The sequence below is a fragment of the Pollachius pollachius genome (assembly GCF_949987615.1).
Source record: "Pollachius pollachius genome assembly, chromosome: 3".
Classification (NCBI taxonomy): Eukaryota; Metazoa; Chordata; class Actinopteri; order Gadiformes; family Gadidae; genus Pollachius; species Pollachius pollachius.
The window spans coordinates 4,920,869-4,934,701 of record NC_136936.1 but is presented as its reverse complement, the minus strand read 5'-3'; the positions used below and the strand labels follow the sequence as shown (position 1 = coordinate 4,934,701).

Genomic DNA, 13,833 nt, shown 5'->3' with positions numbered 1-13,833 from the left:
AGAGAGAGACAGTGGAAGAAACCCAACCTGAGTCTGGTTGACAGTGGGCATCAGGGAGTGAAGGGGGATTATCACAAACCGATCTGAAGCGAAGAAAACAAACAACCTTCAGTCCACGTTAACCCATGAATAATGCAAACAAATCAAAATAAACCAAGATAAACCTCATCCATATGGCAATGGAGCCTTAAGTATGGGTGTGTGTGACCTTTTTTTGTGTGCGTGTGTGTGCGTCCATACCGGATTTGAACATCTGCTGGGCCATGAGCAGGTCGTTGAGGCTGCTGATGTTGTCCCAGCCCGGCAGGAAGACCAAGATGGCTCCTTCCTGCAACAAAAACAACAGGAGCGAGGTCAACACGGAGCACCACACCACATACTCACAGAGTAGCGGGAAAACAAGCATCTGAAGCCAGCTCGAGCTTCCAGGAGAACGCTATCAAAAGGAGGATGGAGGGCCTCCATGTTCTCTTAGGGTGAGCCAAGGCGAGAGAGCACAGGAGCAGAAAGCTTTGAGCTTGCTTCGACTGTGCCGCGGGGAAGAGAGCCCACAGATGCCCCCTGGGACCTTGTACGAGAGAGGGCTGGAAGAAGAAGCGGAGAATAAGAAGAAGATGTAGGTGGTCTGGTTCAGTTCCACATGGCCTTGACGTTTGGACAAAGCATGGTACTGAACTGGGTTACTTCAAAAGACCCTAACACAACGGTGTTAAAAGACAGGAATACAACTGGGCGATGACAAAACATTGCAACACAACTTGGTTATTTTACAACATACAAATACAACTGTGTTACTTCAAAACACACCGACACAACTGTGTTGAGTCAAAGCACAGTAACACAACTGGGTTACTTCGAAACACACGACACAAACAACTGGGTTATTTCAAAAACCACCGACACAACGTTGGGTCAAAACACGGTAGCACAACTCTGTAGTGTCAAAACAGAGTAACACAACTCCTCTCCTTCGTCGCAACTCCCGCCAACTTCCCACCCTACAGTTCGAAACATACTGATGAAATCCAACCGATGAAACAACAGCTCGAAACGCGAGCCAAGGGCCTTGGTGTGAAGCCGTAAACAACAGCAACCACAGCACTACCAACAGTTTCAGTAGTGATGCTTTTTTTAAGCGGTTGAAGATAACGAGTGCTTTGCGATTAAAGTCTGAGGATGGCCAGGAGAGAAATATTCTTTCATCGCCGCAGCAACAACACTTTTCGTAAATCAACAAAGAATGGATCGTCTTCATCAAAGATGAGGGGGCTTAAATTATTATAGTGCCTTGCTCAAGGAAAGAACTTCAATGTTGTGGAGTGTTTTATTATCACAGCAAGAAAATCAATATGCTGATTATAATAATAATAATACATGAAACAAGGTTTCCTGTTGTATTTGTTTTCAACCTAACAACTTCTGATTGAATAGCTGGCTTTGTCCCAGAGCGTCTGACAATGTCATTGATTTAAGGTTAATGAAGTAAGACTTATGTTATCCAAATCAAAGATGGAAAGGTCCCTTGAATGGCCTTGAGGAAACATACAGCACTAACGATTGTGGTTCATTTAGAAATGTAATTGGTGCCAAAACTCTGATCCAATTGATTTGTTACATGCATGCAATTATGCTACACATTGTTGAATACACAAGGGTTTAACCTTTCTTAAGACTACAATCTAGCTCAGCAATGAGAAACATGAATACAAAATGTCATTATGTTCCTTTCTCGTGTTTTATTTTTTCTACTGAAAGAATAGAAAACATCAACATTTACCTCTCGGAACAAGAAATAGACTTTGCTACAAAACAAACAAACGACAACATAACAGCAATATTAAAGCCCACTTTTCTTATAGCTGAGACAAACAAAACGATCCTGAAATACATAAATAATGGTGTTTTGTTCGTGCATGGGACAACGGATCATTGTTTGTCATCATCGCGCAGACAGCAGAGCAGAACAGTCAGACAGATCGGAAGATTGAATTTTGAATTAATGACAGATGAGTCGATTTTCACGGCGATGCCTCCAACTCAAGCAGGATCTCAATAACCAGAGTAGAGAACCAATTATAACAAACATCATAACTGCTCCCTCAGAGATGACAAATTAAGTTCAAAGCCCCACAGAGCTGGAGAGCTGTGCTTCCTGCAGCGTTATCTAGTACCACCGAGGGACCGCATTCAAAAGCAAATGAGCATCTGACGCAGATCTAAGGCCGGTCCAAAATAGCCGGGGCTCCCAGGAGGAAGACGGGCACGGCTTAATTTCCTGTAAGAAGTAAATGGGAGCATGAATGGAGATCAGGAATTAGCTGCCGGCCGCGGCTCTCTCCTGGCTTTAATTAAGAGTGTTGTGATGAGCTCCGCACCCCTGGCCCCCCCGGGACGGTGGGGCCACAGTGGGACCGGGCAGCCAACTCACCTGGGGCCCAAACGGCCCCGCACAACACATGGCCTTGATGTTTGGACAAACCACGGTAATGCAACTGGGTTAGTCCAACACACACTATCACAACTGTGTCGCATCAAAACAGAGCAACACAACTGGGTAACTTCAAAACACACTGACATAACTTATGTCAAACAGTAACACAACTGTGTTATGTCAAAACACAGTAACACAACTGGGTTATTTCACGACACACTAATACAACTGTGTTACTTCAGAACACACCGACACAACTGTGTTGTTTCAAAACACGGTAACACAACTGTGTTATGTCAAAAACACATTAACACAACTGTGTTGTGTCAAAACACACCAACACAAATGTGTTATGTCAAAACACATCAACACAACTGGGTAATTTAACATAACACTAACACGTGTGGTGTCAAAACGCAGTCCGTCCTTTCCAGAGCTGTACAACCTTAGCATGAAGCAGTGGTTCAAGCTCACAACTCAAAAGGGCCCAGGAGCTGACGCTCCCACATCCCACAGCAGTCTGCACTAATCGCCGCCACGCTGGATTATGTCTGAATCAAGCCGAACACAACTAGGATATTCCAGGACAAAGTAAAACAACTGCTATTTTAAGACACAGTAACACAACAGTGCATTTCAAACCATATAAACACAACTGTCATTTCGAAAACACACCAACACAACTGGGTCGTTTCAGAATACACATGCACACCACTCGGTGACTTCAAGGCAAACAGAAGTTAAGTAATTTCTGCATGGCTGATTTACAATTTAGGGAAAAAAAAATGCCCAAAAAGTGTGGCCAGGAAATGTGCAATTACCATGGCGTGCGTCATACCTCAGCAGCCGTCACGGTCAGCAGCACATCAGTTTACGGTCACGACCAATCACACCATTCCTTCTTGGCTGCTTGACAACATTACGGCAAATCAGCTTGCCAGCTGGTTCGGGGTCATGGCCGACAAAAGATACAGCTTCATGGAGTGACATCATTATTCTGTCTATTTAAATTAGTCGCTTTCGATCCTTAGCAAAGGGAACACGGACTGGAGTCAAGGATTGGAGACTTTTCAAATCATCGATGATTAATTGCCAATCTAATTGTGAATCGGGTCATTTTTAAATGCTATACTGCAACGTCTAAAACTAATTGGAATCATGGAGTACATAAGAAAATATTTGGTCATTCAAGTAAAAGGAAGCACCTATTAGTTAGTACCTACCTAATAGTTATATATATTATATTATATCATTATATTATATATATAGTGGTTCCCAATCTCGGGGCAGGACCACACTTTGGGTCCCCTGATCTGCATATTGGGTCACACGGAATTGCTGACATAAGCTATAGACATTAGGTATCGACTTAAGCAAACCATTTATTGCGTAAACTGAATGCCTTATGATTCATTGCCACGAACAAACCAGAGACAATGATCACTTTGATTTGACATGCAAATGTTGATAAAAAAGATTAGTGTTGAGGCGGATGCACAACAGTTAAAGTTTGAGTCGCACACATTTCCATACCTAAAAATGGGGGGCAGAAAAAGTTGGAACCGCTGGTTTCTGTAGAGTGTAACCGACAGAAATAGCCCTGAGATAACATGAATAGGAATGATATTTCAGAGGTGCTATAGCAGCCTCAGCACACAGAATATGGTGAGCATCTACTCTCACCAATAAGCAAATATGAACTGCCAGCACCCAGTGTCACGTCTCCTGATTCCTCATCCTCTGGTGTTTCGACACCTCGAGGTCTCTGCTCCGTCTGCCCGACTCAGCGCAGTGCTGGCACAGTGTACGTTTTAGTCAGCTCTTTAGGTCGCATGTGTAGCACTTTAACACGGTTAGTCTCAGGAGCTGACGAAAAACGTAGATTTGAGATGTAAGGATTACACTTTCTATCCCTGAGGCCTCAGTCAAGATAATTTGTTTGAGCCAAATATCCAGTGGGAGTAAAAGGTAAACATTGAATCTGAAACCTGCTCTCTCTCGCTCAATTTGTCTTCCTTACCTTTTAAGTATTAAACTTTAAGTCATCCTCAACACAAACATAACAGCTTGGACACATTCTTAGCATTACACACACAGTACACACAACAAACATACTGTAAAGACAGTAATGTTCAACCTGACAGACCCATCAGTATGCACTGTAACGGGAAAAACTTTTACCTCAAAGTTTAAAGTCAAGACACCAAAACGTGCCCAAACTTCAAACCATCCGCCATTTCACCGAACATCAAAGAAATAAACCTGTAGAGCTCACCTCCTCCTGGAGAACAATGTGGCGGATGAGGGCCAGGATGAGCTCCAGGTCTATCTTCTCGTCGCTGTCCAACATCTCCAATACCTCTATGGTGCTCTCAGAGTACCTGCATTCACATGGCAAGGAGAGCAATCAATAGATGAAGGAAAGCGCCTCCATTTCAAATCACAAACACTCCTCACAATCCTATGCCAAGGGAATCGACGGCCATCTGGAGCTTATTCACACACGGATGGAGAGGATGATGTCTCTTTGAAAGAAGAAAAGGACGGTGGGTTTTTTATCATGATGGTATCGTTCTACTTTCCAGGAGGATAAACGGACCGAGGCGCCGGTACAACTCATACTCTGGAACGAGTCTGGACTCTGCCCAAAAAAATGAAAAGAAAGGGTTTCAAAAATTGTCTGCAAACGATGGGCCATGTATTTTGATATTTTTAGTTTCCGTTAAAAAACTGAAAGAAAACAAAGGTTTAAATTGAATATCATCCATTAGTTTGAAAGAATCACCCAAATAACCCAGCCCTACACCCAGCTGTCCTGCAGACGGAAAATGCAGCACTCGGCCACACAAAAAGAAACGCAATTGACAGGATGAGGCTGTCAATTTGTCAAGATGTCCACATCACACAGCCTTCAGGTTGAGGACCAGCCAAAATTGAGGAGCATCAAGCTCCTGTCAAGCTGTCACATCGGCATCTCACACACACACACACACACACACACACACACACACACACTGGAAATAAGTTTTTCACTTTTGCATGTCATCCTTTGGATTACTGTTTTTCAAATCAAACACAAACACAAACACAAACACACACACACACACACACACACACACCTGTCCTGCAGGGTGCGGGCGTAGCAGGGCCAGCTCTCCTTGTACTCCGCCTCCTTCTCCTCCTTCTCTGGCCGGGAGTTGCGGCCCTGCATGAAGCCCTTCTTCCAGGACGGCCGCTGGTTCTGGGTCTTAGGGCGGTACCTGGAACAAAGAGGTCTGCAGTGTATAGGCCCAGAATGTGTAGAAGGTTACACCTGACACGCCTTTCCCACCTAACCCAAAATAACCATTGAAATAGTTCTTGGTCTGGACTAACTGTGTGCTAGCCTGGTTCTACCAGTCCATCCGGCGAGGTTGTTCCAATCTTTAGCCGTCAGCAGTTGATTTTAAGCCATGACTTGACAGAGAACAAATTCAGCCAGTCAGATTAACGCAACGTCACCGACAAAGGAAGCTAATCAATACAGCTTTTGTTGTAGTGTGTGCGGGCAAACATGGCTCAGAAGTCCAACAGTGCTGATTTGTGTCTGTATTGTACTTGTGTTCTGGTATGTTTTCTGCAGGTGTGAGAGCCGCCAGAGGGAATGAATGCAAGACCTTGTACAAGGAGACAATCATTTCTGTCCAAGGGTTGGCTCTTGCAAGGCTAAAGGCCGGTTCACACCAACAGACACATTTGTCGCCCGTTCGCGCTGTCGCCCAAGTATTGTCGCGCGACAAATCATAAACTGTCGCTGTGCAAGTTTTGTCAGGCGAATTTGCTGCGGTTCACCCCGGACTGCACTGCAGGGAACGGTTGGCCGCTTGAACGCTGATTGGCTGTTAGGTTACACATGTCGCTCAGGGACCACGCTGTTGCTGATTGGCTGTCATCACGCAAATGTCGCTGCAAAAGTTGAAATATTTCAACTCGAGCGAATTTGTCACGTTGCAAATCCTTGTGAACGCGCTCGCCCGTGCAGGGCGAAAGTGTCGTGCGACAAATCAAAACTTGTCGCTGGTTTTCTCTGGCGAATAATTCGCCCAATTCACGTCTCTACGTTCACTTAATTTGGGATTGTGTCGCCCGTTCGCGTTTGGTGTGAACGCACCTTAACGTTGAGCAGCCCCCAATGCCTCATCGGCAAACAATGAAGTGCAGTGAAGAGTTTTATAAAACATATGCAAAGACAGATACTTGGGCACGATCTACAAAATAAGTATTTTAACACTGCGGTTTATCCAACACAAGATAACCAAAAATGGGTTGCAAACAAAAAGACACCGTATTCCCCGGTGTGAGTTGGTTTAAGGGAGAGGCCCAACATACCCGATCATCTCCACCACATCCTCCAGGAGGAACTCCTCAACCGGGAACGCCAGCCCTGGGATGTGGATCATCGGACAGTTTCCTGCACAGGGAATAAGGGTGCCGTGAGAAGATGTGGTTAGGACACAAGTAGAGATCAAACACTGCAGACCAGCATTTGCTCTACTAAACGACGCAGGAGTAGGGCGGCATGTGGCTCAGGCGGTAGAGCGGCTTGGCTGGTAAGAGGAAGGTTGCTGGTTCGATCCTCGGCTCCTCCTAGCTGAGCGTCGAGGTGTCCCTGAGCAAGACACCTCACCCTAGCTGCTCCCGACGAGCTGACCGTCGCTTTGCAAGGGTAACTCCGCCGTCGGTGTGTTAATGTTTGGATGAATGGTTGAGCGTCAGGCAATAATTGCAAAGCGCGATATAAATGCAGTCCATTAAGTCCATTCGATTGCTCTCCGTAAACCAGGTGTCACCTACCAAAGTATTTGGAGAACTTCTCTGCGTTGAGCGTGGCGCTCATGAGGATGACCTTCAGGTCGGGGCGAACGGCGAGGAGGTCCCTGACGATCACCAGCAGGACGTCAGACTGCAGGTTCCTCTCGTGGATCTCGTCCAGAACCAGATGGCTGATGGTGGACAGCGTCCTGACCAGGGAGAATGGACCTCAGCATCAGTGAGAGTGTGAGGGCATGTCAGTTATGTTTTCTTAGATATTTGTGAGGCGTCTTACGTTCACCAAATACTGGCATAAAAAGACAAAAAAAATAAAGATGTGTGGCGTGTCCGTCGACTTCTTCCATTCTAGACTCGCCCCCCTGTCTGACCATTCGAACCCTACAATGTAAATATTCCCAACACACACAAGCAGAACTTCAAACACTATGCAGAACTCACGCCGGCTTCGGTGATGTGAGAAAGGTTTGTGCCCCAAAGAAGCTTAATACATCCCATCATTCTGAATCATGAATTGCATTGGAATGACAAGGGAAATTGCAGCGAGTCAACGGATCAGACAACATGACCTAATGGCACCGGGTGGGCTTCAAACAGGTCCTCAACTCAGAATTTGTATGCTGCACTTACAGACTCTTGAGGCATCCAAATCCAAATGACTCACTAGGAAGCCTGCGGTGCCGCATAAAGCAGCCCGTCAGAAGAACAGCAGGGATGGTTCATTGAGCAGGGAGATGACCATGATTGTCATGGTCCCCCAAAGCATAACCTCTAGAGCCGGGGCTAAGCATTGTCCATTATTATTCCCGATATTCATTTTTCAATTCATTGATTAAAAGTTAAGGGTACAGAATGTGACCCAAAAGGCAACATTTCTATCATGACAAAGGGCTCCAAGTAATGTCACATATCTAATTTCTTCCCCATCACCATTTCAATCAGGTCTGAATAGTTCAGAAACAGCACCAGGGGCCCAGAGACTGGACATCCATACTAATGCTGTCCACCAACGTACAGTATGGAGCCAGAAGGGAATACAAAGGGATAAAGGGGTGTGTGTGTGTGTGTGTGTGTGTGTGTGTGTGTGTGTGTGTGTGTGTGTGTGTGTGTGTGTGTGTGTGTGTGTGTGTGTGTGTGTGTGTGTGTGTGTGTGTGTGTGTGTGCGCACGCGCGCGCGCGTGCGTCTGGACAGAGGATACTCACTGATCTGAGCGGAGCCATTGAAGAATGATGCCCGTTGTACAATACAGCACTGAACCCTGTTTCCGTGGTAACCGGCTGTAAATGTGCATGTGACAGACATTGACAGGCAGGGAGGGAGGGAGGAAGGGAGGGGGAGGGAGAAAGATGAGGAAAACAAATGTTAAAAGGGATGTCTTCATTTGTCAGTCGATGAGAAGAGACACATTCATCAGGAGCTGAAACTGTTATTTCAAACTTAAACCGTTTGGTATTTTACACAAGGTTAGTGGCCTTCCTGAAGGCGGTACACACCAGACCACCTCCTTAGAGGTGCAGAAATATGTGGACAACAAGACGCTTGCAGCAGTGTGAATATTTTGTTTCCATGACAAAAATGTGTGCTTGCTAGGTTATGAGGTGTAAAGTATGGATTTTTCGAAAATGATATGTGTACTTAGTATGGTATTTTGCATTATATCCCATAACCTAATGCAAACAGTAGATCATGTCTCAACACAGCCTGTTTTTTTTTTTCCAGTTTATAGTATTTAAAGCAGTTACAGATCATATCGGGCCAGATGTCTCAGGGGTAAAACCTCACACACAGTGACTAAGCATTGCAGTGAATATCCAAGGTCCATCAATGGTTAGCGGTACCTAAGAAGTTTCTTCCCTTCTTTTCTACCATACTTCTTCTCTAATGTTTTTTCCCCATCCCAGACAGCACCTTCCAACCACCTTCTCCATAATTCACTCTCAGATGGCTGCTGCAAGACTTCCGCTCTCGTAACCCTCATGCTGCTCCACGTGCTTGGCCAGACTCTCACCGACAGGGGCCTCTCTCTCTCTCTCGCTCGCTGCAGCGTATATCTAAATGCATCTGACCGGAGATGATTCTCACACCCGCCCCCCCCCCCTCCCCCATGTCCCCTGCTCTGTCCCCCTTCAAAGCAAAGCTGTTGGATTTCCACCGACAGTACATAATCTCATATATTTCCCACACCTTTAAACACGAACGCCATTCGACGGTTAACCATGTCCCCGAATGTGGAATACGTGGGGAAAAGGCATTCATTTCCAGAGTGAAGAAAACGTCATCAAAGAAGTGCACGTCTGGGCTTAAACGTACCCATGCCAAAACTAATGACATGTGTTGCAAATATAATACATTCGAACCAAAGTGCCTGGTGTTCAATTGTATTTGAACTAGCTATGAAAGAGTAGCCAACAAAGCCTCAACAGAGAGTTGATGAAATGTGATAATCAGTATTTAAAAGGCTGCTCCCCATTACCCCGGTAAATAGATTCAACAGGAGCACGGTGGGAAACGATAAGCGCAGAGACTTTGATTTTCCACACATTCTACATTTATAATATATAATTATCCATTATGTACAAGTTACAAACCATTAACATTTGAGTTTGTGCATTGCTTTCAAGAAATGTGCTTGATAAATTCTCTGTTATTATTTTTAATTAACTTTTAATGATTTCTAAAAGGTCTGTGTCAACAAACACTTATTAATTTAAATAAAAGGTGCCACTCAGCTTTCAACATGAGCAATGTCCCCATTACATTTTTTAAGTCAGCCACACTGTGTTAACCATCCACTGATGCACAAAACGGTGTTTCATTCAGTACGTTAGTACTTACTGAAATTCATTCAGTACGTTGTACGTTAGTACAATGTTATCAGCACCATGAATTGTATTCTAATACTACCTTCTATCTAACACAGAGGTAGATATAGGAATGTAGATTTATCTTTGAACACCGCTCATTGCTTGCACCTCTCAATAGTCTTGCATCGCCCAAGTGGGTGCTACACAATGGTGGTGGTGGGTGAGGTCCCCCCCTTCACTTTAAAGCGTGTCTAGAAAAGCTTGTTTTTACTCCTTATACGCTTCAACATATACATTTTCAGCACATTATTGGATAGATCGAAGTAAATAAATGACACGAATCTGTGCATTTGCGTCTAAATATATAATGTTTATCCTACTATTCATTCTAATTGTAACAGTAAAGGAACAGATCCACATTTTATGATCAGGAGCCACATTACAGTTTCTGATTGCTTGACAATATGTACTTTGTATTGACTTATTTGTACAGTGCCTTTGGGTACCTTGAAAGGCGCTTTTTTTTTAATAAAATGTATTATAATTATTATCATTATTATCATTATATTACCTCTGCAGACGGATCTGGTATCCACACGAGTTTCCGTTCCCAACTGTCTCAGCCCGCTCGGCAGAAACACGTTCCGCTACCTGGAAACCAAACATAAACCCATCAGAAGAGATCTAGGTTTTCAGGACCTTTCTCAACCAACCTTCCTCCCTCCTGTCCTTTTTCATTTATTATCATAATAATCATTGTTATTATTATTACTATTTTATTTGCACTTTATTCTTAAATTATCTCTATTGCTTTGTTTGTGTTCTCACTTGAATCACTCTTTGTCAATTGAGGTTGTGTCTGTTTACCATTTAGGGGAATGTTTTTGGGGTATAAAATGCAAAAGTTTCATTTATATTCTGCACGTTTTACATGTACATTGTATTATTTACACTGTATTTGTGTAATTTTTCTTTCATTCTCAGAATAAAACATTATGCTAAAAAATAAGAGATCCAGGGCGGAGCAAGGTAGAAAGTGAGTAGTACTAGAGAGTATGTAGCAGCAGAGAGTATGCATGTGTGTAATAGAGAGCGAGTACGTAGTCTGAATGATTACGCAGCAGAGTATGCGAGCAGCAGAGGGTATGTATGTAATAGGGAGTGAGCAGGTAGTAGAGAGTAGGCATGTAATAGAGAGCGAGTACGTTAGAGAGAGAGTGATTACGCAGCAGAGTATGCAGGTAGCAGAAAGTATGTATGTATTAGAGAATGTATCGTAGTAGAGAGTATTTAGTAGAAGTAGTAGAGAGTATGTGGTAAAAGAAGTATGTATGTAGCAGATAGTTTGTATGTAGCAGAGAGCATGCATGTAGTAGACAGTATCTCTGTATTGGAGAGTGAGTATGTAGTAGAGAGTATGAAGTAGTCGTAGCGAGTATTCAGTAGCAGAGAGTATTAAGTAGTAGAAGAGAGTATGTATGTAAGAAGAGAGAATGTACGCATTGGAGAATGTGTACGTCAAGTACGTACGGAGATGGCACTGATTCGTCTAGGCTGGGTGCACACCACCCTGCAGAGCGAGCCCATTCCGCGGGTGATGTAGTCATCCAGGATGAACTGGGTGACCTGGGTGGTCTTTCCACAGCCCGTCTCCCCGCTCACCACCACTACGCGGCTGGAGTTGATCAGGTCCACCAGCTCCTGCGCAGGGAACAGGGCGCAAGGGAATGTAAAGTCTGGGAAAAAGGAATAAACGTGTGTGTGTGCACGTGTGCATGTGCGTGTGTGTGTGTTGATTCAAATTATATCACATAGAAATGGGATGACTTACATGTCTCTTAGTGTAGGATGGCAGTCTTTCCCTGAATATCTGCAAACAAAAATGAACAACTTTGATAAGCCGACATTGAACATTTAACATTAAGGTTCATTATTGTATCAAGAAAAATCTGAGTATGCCTTAAAAACATTTATGAATGAGTTAATGTTAAGCTCAAGCTCTTTTCTGTATTTTAATTAAAACATAAAACATATATTCTTACCAGCATTTCCTGATACTTAGGCTCCATTCTCTTGCTCTGCAGATCTTTCATTAGGAACTCATCCAGGGATTCGTCCCTCTGTACTTCCTGAAACAGGTACTCTAGATCCTTCTCTTTCCCTTGGACTTTCACTTGGGGTTTCACTTGGGGTTTCACTTGGGGTTTCACTACCACTTTCTTCACCTCTTCCTCCTCCTCCTCATCTCCATCCCATGCGTCTGGCGGTTCATCCTTGACCACCCTCTGGGAGAAGGGACTACAGGGAAGAAACATCAGATTCTATGAGCAGCATCCAAGTGGCCCAACATTCTCATAGAGAAAGACAGACATAAGACACACCGATCTATGACGGCAATCTACTGCAAGATGCGATCAATATGTTTTGTGAGCTCTGGTGACTCAATTAGTTACCGGTTTGATTGACGAGCTGTCGCTTTCCCACTGCCACCGATGTCCTCCTCTAGTTCCTCTGATTTCACGTCAACATTCAATTCCTCTTCTTCTTCTTCCCCATCAAAGTAACTGCAATATTATCTCCACATATAAATGATATACAACTTAATGGAACATTACATTTAACATGAAAACTACTAATTGTGTGCTTTACTTGTCATAACAGAGAAAGAACACCAAACGGCATGTCAAATTCCCAGGGGGATATGCGTAAAGCAAGTGGTCCTCACCAATGACTATTAGCACGACCACTTGGAGCAGCACGCCAACTGTTGGACGTGGCGGCTCGGAGATCACAGCCGTCTCTGCTAGCACCAGGGGGTTCGCTCTTGACCGAATTCAGAAGATTGGTGATCTGCTGCTCCCTGGCTTCGTCCATTTGCACCAATGGCCGCTGCACAGATGTTGATGAATTGATGTTTATTGGCATTTCAGTTGCAAAGTATAACCATAGATTGCATACAATAGTATAACCAACAGTAGTGGAACACATAGACTGGGTATGGGTCTGACTGTCACCTGTCCCTTCACGCAGGTTCACAATGAGGGACGGGTACATGACAGGGTTGCATTCATGCATTGACATCCAGTCTGGTCTGTCTCCAAGTCTCTCTCTCAAAAACACAGACAGAGTTGAGAACATCCACGTACCGATCTTCGATCAGCTTGTTTTCTTCTAACGGCTCCAAACCTGGCGTACCACATGCCAATGTCCCGACCCTTCAGATGTGGAGGGGGTCGGTCTTTTTGTCCTCCGCCCCGCTCCTGGTCATCTTGAGAGCCCAGGTCAGAGCCCCTGGACCCCCTTCCACCTCCTCTGTCCCATCTGTCTCGGCTACCGTCCCCGTATCCCCGACCCCCTCTACCTCGGCCTCTTCTTCCCCCACCGCCACCGCCATAGCCGTAACTCATAGTCTCCTCAAAATTGGATGAGCAGAAGAAAAGAGTGGACAATGTTTATGACGTAGTGCTATGCTTCGGCCAGCGGCATCAATCAGAACGCCCACGGCGCATTTGCTGGGTAAAAACGCCGCAGAATAGCGTCGAACCCAAAAAACCAAAACAAAAGAACTGAAATCCAAAGCCTATTACCTTTTCAATTCGTAAGCAATGTTACTTTTTGATAACCAGTAATTAATTACCATTGATGTATTGCTAATAACGCATTTGCATCGCGAACCCGGCACGTCGCATCTTGTTGACAACGGCGACGAAGTCGAGGAATTATGACGCAATTGCCAGCAACTCCAATGATAGGCTTCCAGTTTTTGCGCGATTTGATTGGTTAAAACA

At 44.4% G+C, this 13,833-nt stretch overlaps 1 protein-coding gene across 1 annotated transcript in view; it reads right to left on the bottom strand.

The window, feature by feature from the left end:
• Positions 1-13,732, bottom strand: part of dhx36 (DEAH (Asp-Glu-Ala-His) box polypeptide 36) — a 24,827-nt gene extending 11,095 nt beyond the window's left edge. Inside the window, exons 1-14 of the mRNA XM_079731127.1 lie at positions 13,192-13,732; positions 12,771-12,934; positions 12,499-12,609; positions 12,088-12,343; positions 11,877-11,915; positions 11,576-11,746; positions 10,617-10,696; positions 8,444-8,518; positions 7,265-7,431; positions 6,800-6,881; positions 5,551-5,691; positions 4,707-4,812; positions 241-328; positions 28-83 (exon numbers count right to left, since the gene is read on the bottom strand). Coding sequence (XP_079587253.1) covers positions 28-83; positions 241-328; positions 4,707-4,812; positions 5,551-5,691; positions 6,800-6,881; positions 7,265-7,431; positions 8,444-8,518; positions 10,617-10,696; positions 11,576-11,746; positions 11,877-11,915; positions 12,088-12,343; positions 12,499-12,609; positions 12,771-12,934; positions 13,192-13,452 — 1,797 coding nt within the window. The 5' untranslated portion in view covers positions 13,453-13,732. The remainder of the gene's footprint in view (positions 1-27; positions 84-240; positions 329-4,706; positions 4,813-5,550; positions 5,692-6,799; positions 6,882-7,264; positions 7,432-8,443; positions 8,519-10,616; positions 10,697-11,575; positions 11,747-11,876; positions 11,916-12,087; positions 12,344-12,498; positions 12,610-12,770; positions 12,935-13,191) is intronic.
• Between the last annotated feature and the right edge of the window lie 101 nt (positions 13,733-13,833).